The sequence below is a fragment of the Aedes albopictus genome, chromosome 2 (assembly GCF_035046485.1).
Source record: "Aedes albopictus strain Foshan chromosome 2, AalbF5, whole genome shotgun sequence".
In the NCBI taxonomy this organism is placed as follows: domain Eukaryota; kingdom Metazoa; phylum Arthropoda; class Insecta; order Diptera; family Culicidae; genus Aedes; species Aedes albopictus.
Window position 1 is genome coordinate 362665687 of NC_085137.1, and position 4021 is coordinate 362669707.

The following is a 4021-nucleotide window of genomic DNA, read 5'->3' on the forward strand; positions in this document are numbered from 1 at the left end:
ATGGGGTAAAATACGCCACTACTTGGACTGAGCATAGCATGATGGCATCGTCATTCAATTTTGTAGATATGATAGCATGAAATTTCTTCATTCATGTACTAAAAAATCTGAATGAATTGAAGTTACAAGCATATATTCATTAAAACAATAAATATAGGGTGAAATAGGGCAAAATGGGTCACTTATAAGGCTCAGCACTGCATGAAATCATTATCAGTCAATTCTGTAAACATAATAATATCATATTCGTCAATTTATATACAAAAAATCAGCGGCGTGTAGAGTTATGGAAGTATACCCATTGAAAACGGCTGATTTAGGGTAAAATGGGGCAAAATGAACCCCTTCCCGAGGTCTGCACAGCATGAAACCATCACCATTCGATTTATCGGCCCATTTTCCATGGGAAATGTATCAGTTGGAGTTTCAAAACCAGCGGCTTCTAAATAAGTCCGATTACAGGCCCGTTTCTGCCCACTGTGCGATGATGGGAAAGCTCATATGAATCATGTTATTGCGCTGTTCACACCAAATCGAACTGATTGTGTGATTGTTGAAAAGAGTGACGATATGTGCAACTCTGCTGTCTGACAACATGTTGGCGTCAAGAACTGGCACTAGTTAGAATCGGTCACGATCGTTTAAAGAATTGGTGAAAAAATAGCAGACATATCGAATGTCGAAATTTCGGTAGCTGTTGTTGATATCTTGGCCTGGCAGATGAATGACTTTCCGTTGCAATACTTACGGAATCATCACACTGAGTAATGCTGAATTACAAGGAAGCATGCCATTGTAATCTTCTTGGAAATTCCACGCTCATGTGCATCTTATGTCACATCACAGCATATTCTTCGATTTCAACTATTACGGGGGTTTTTCATCGAGTATCAATCGTCACGATTGAAACAAAACAATTATCTCATACCTATATATGATCTAACACTGACTGTCGCGAACGTAGATGTGTCTAAACTGATAACACATCAGATGCTTTCCAGTCGTCCGTCAACAGAGGAATGCAGTTTGATTTAGTTTCCGTACTACATTAGTGGTATACTAGTTTTATAATTAGTCGCAAACTAAGCTAGTCAAGATGAACTTCAACCTCGGGTAATGAAACTTTATATCTGAACGTTTCCAAATCAGTCTGATTGCCCATTGGTATGTATTCTAGTGGATTGCTTTTCGTATTCATGATCTACCAGCCATCGACCGCCGTCGAGAAGATTCATTCGTGTCTACCGGGCAGCGTCAAGAACATCTGCATCCTCGATCATGTGTTTTACAATCGATCTCTAAATATCAAGCACATATTTCCGCAAAACTACTCCATAGTTCACATTGGAAACGATGGATGGAAAAAGGGAATCAATTCCGTAATCCAAGCGTTCGACGGGCAACTGTACGCAGAACTTGGCCATCCACCTGTGCTGGAGAGTCTGACTGCCGAAGTAGAGATGCTAGAAATACCCCGAGCTCTAAGCTATGCCAACTTTGCCGGTAATCGGATAGAGGCCTTCTGGATCGAAGAAGGTGATGCTGAACCCCAATTGTCGTATCTCGATCTTGGCCAGAATGGTTTATCCCGTTTGACTAACATTACCGCTTTTGTGAACTTGGAGACGATCTACCTGCAGGCCAACCAGCTAGAGGTGCTGGAGCTGTACGTGTTCAAGAACTTCACTAAGCTCAAAGTTCTAAACCTGAACTACAACCTTTTCACCGTCCTATCAGGAGATTTATTTCCACCGTCCCTAATCTACCTGGGGCTCGAGTACAACGATATGACAACCCTGGACTACGGTACTCTTCAGCTTCCCTCACTAAAAGTTCTCAACATCGGGCAGAACTCTCTCCGGACGATCGATGTGGCCCAGCTGCTTCTCGGCTTACCAAAACTCGAAGTTCTTCGCCTATCGCATAACAAACTATCACATGAGTCATTACGCTCGGCGTTGGAAGTACTCCGGCAGCGCAACATCAGCTATCGAGATGAATCCTCGAAAGTTTCCTGCTACTACGACAGCGAGCAGATCGAAGGAGTATGCATGGAACGGCAACCAACGGTCGGTGGAAGAGTTAAGATCGTTTTACTCAGCATTCTGTCTGTTTTGATTGCGATATTGTTTGTACTGCTGATGTATTGGGTGTACGTCTTTATGAACAAGTGAGCAATGTACTAGGCGGAAGTAACAAAATTATTACAGGTTGTGTTATTTTGTTACAATTGTTTTTGTAACAACGCACGGTTGTTATAAAACATGTATCGTTAAGTAGTTAAAACATTAGTTGGACGCGTAACAATGTGTTTTATATTTGTAATAAGATCATACCACAGACAAACAGACGTAACTCTAAGAGGAAATTCATTAAAAACTTTTATCCGGTGTCTTTTTCATGAGCACACTGCCACCTGTTGATAGAACCGCGCGAGACACTGTCGGCCATGATGGATTTCGATTTGACGTTTATCTAACACGCACACTACTACACAAATTGCCTGTAATTTTCGCTTGCATCATTCAGTAACGTGCACACTGGCAAACGTCAAAGTGATCGAACGCTAGCGCCTATGGCGTAAGGATCGCGCAAATCAAATGAAATTTGAATTGATCGTTAAATGCATGTGCCAAGCCGTTTTGATGAGTGTTACGTCTTTTTGTCTGTGATCATACTAAACTTTGTTATATTATTACTACTTACTTTCAGTCCTGAGCACCCTTGGTGCTGCAGAAGGCCGAATTGAAAGATCTCCATCCTGGGCGATTGCCAGCCATCGTCTTGACCTGTGGCCAGGTCAAATTTCTGTCGACTTCCTTTATTTCCTTGTTGAGGCTGCGCCGCCATGAGCCTCTGGGTCTACCTCTGCTGCGATGTCCTGGTGGGTTTCAATCCAACGCTTGTTTGCAGATTTCATTCCTGCTTCTGCATAAATTGTGACCGACCCACCTCCACTTTCGCTCCAGAATTTCTGTCCCTATCGACTTTTTATGACATCGACGATGGACCGACACGTTGGGGATCCAATTGTGAGGCCTTACCTTACCTTACCGATCAGGCTAAGGCCGGGGTGGCCTCTGCTGTACATAGTAGCCGTCTCCATTCCACTCGGTCCATGGCTGTTTGTATCCAGTTCCGCATTCTGCGTAGAGTCCGCAGATCGTCCTCCACTTGGTCGACCCACCTAGCTCGTTGAGCTCCACGTCTTCTTGTACCGGTCGGATGAATCTCGAGAACCATTTTAGTCGGGTTGCTATCCGACATCCTGATGACGTGACTCGCCCACCGTAGCCTCCCGATTTTCACGGTATGGAGGATGGTTGGTTCTCTTAGCAGCTGATGCAGCTCGTGGTTCATTCGCCTTCTCCAAGTCCCGTCTTCCATCTGCACTCCGCCATAGATGGTACGCAACACCTTCCGTTCGAAAACTCCAAGGGCGCGTTGGTCCTCTGCACGTAGGGTCCATGTTTCGTGTCCATAGTGAATTTATCTGCTGGTGTCGTTGTCGTCGGTCACCAGTGAGCCCAAGTACACGAATTCTTCAACCGCCTCGATTTCATCACCGTCGATATGAATTCGGAGTGGCAGGCGCGGTGATTCCTCCCTGGAGCCCTTTGCCATCATGTACTTTGTCTTCGACACATTAATGACTAATCCGATTCGCCTGGCTTCACTCTTTAGTCGGATGTACGTTTCCGCCATCGTCTCAAATTTACGAGCAGTAATATCAATATCATCAGCGAAACCAAGCAGCTGAACGGACTTCGTAAAAATCGTTCCACACGTGTTTATCCCCGCTCTCCTTATTACACCCTCTAAAAAGCAATGTTGAACAGCAAGCACGAAAGACCATCACCTTTCCGTAACCCTCTGTAAGATTCGAAGGGGCTCGAGAGTGTCCCTGATACTCGAACTACGCACATCACTCGATCCATCGTCGCCTTGATCAGTTTATCCGGGAATCCGTGTTCGTGCATAATCTGCCAAAGTTGTTCTCGATCGATTGTATCATACGTCG

The 4021-nt window shown here is 44.5% G+C and overlaps 1 protein-coding gene across 1 annotated transcript; it reads left to right on the forward strand.

Moving 5' to 3' along the window:
• The first annotated feature begins 1010 nt into the window (after nucleotides 1-1010).
• Nucleotides 1011-3474, forward strand: LOC109622640 (uncharacterized). Its single transcript, XM_029856669.2, has 2 exons — nucleotides 1011-1113; nucleotides 1178-3474. The coding sequence occupies exons 1-2, from the start codon at nucleotides 1097-1099 to the stop codon at nucleotides 2172-2174; spliced, it is 1014 nt and encodes a 337-aa protein (XP_029712529.2). The 5' UTR covers nucleotides 1011-1096; the 3' UTR covers nucleotides 2175-3474.
• Nucleotides 3475-4021: the final 547 nt, after the last annotated feature.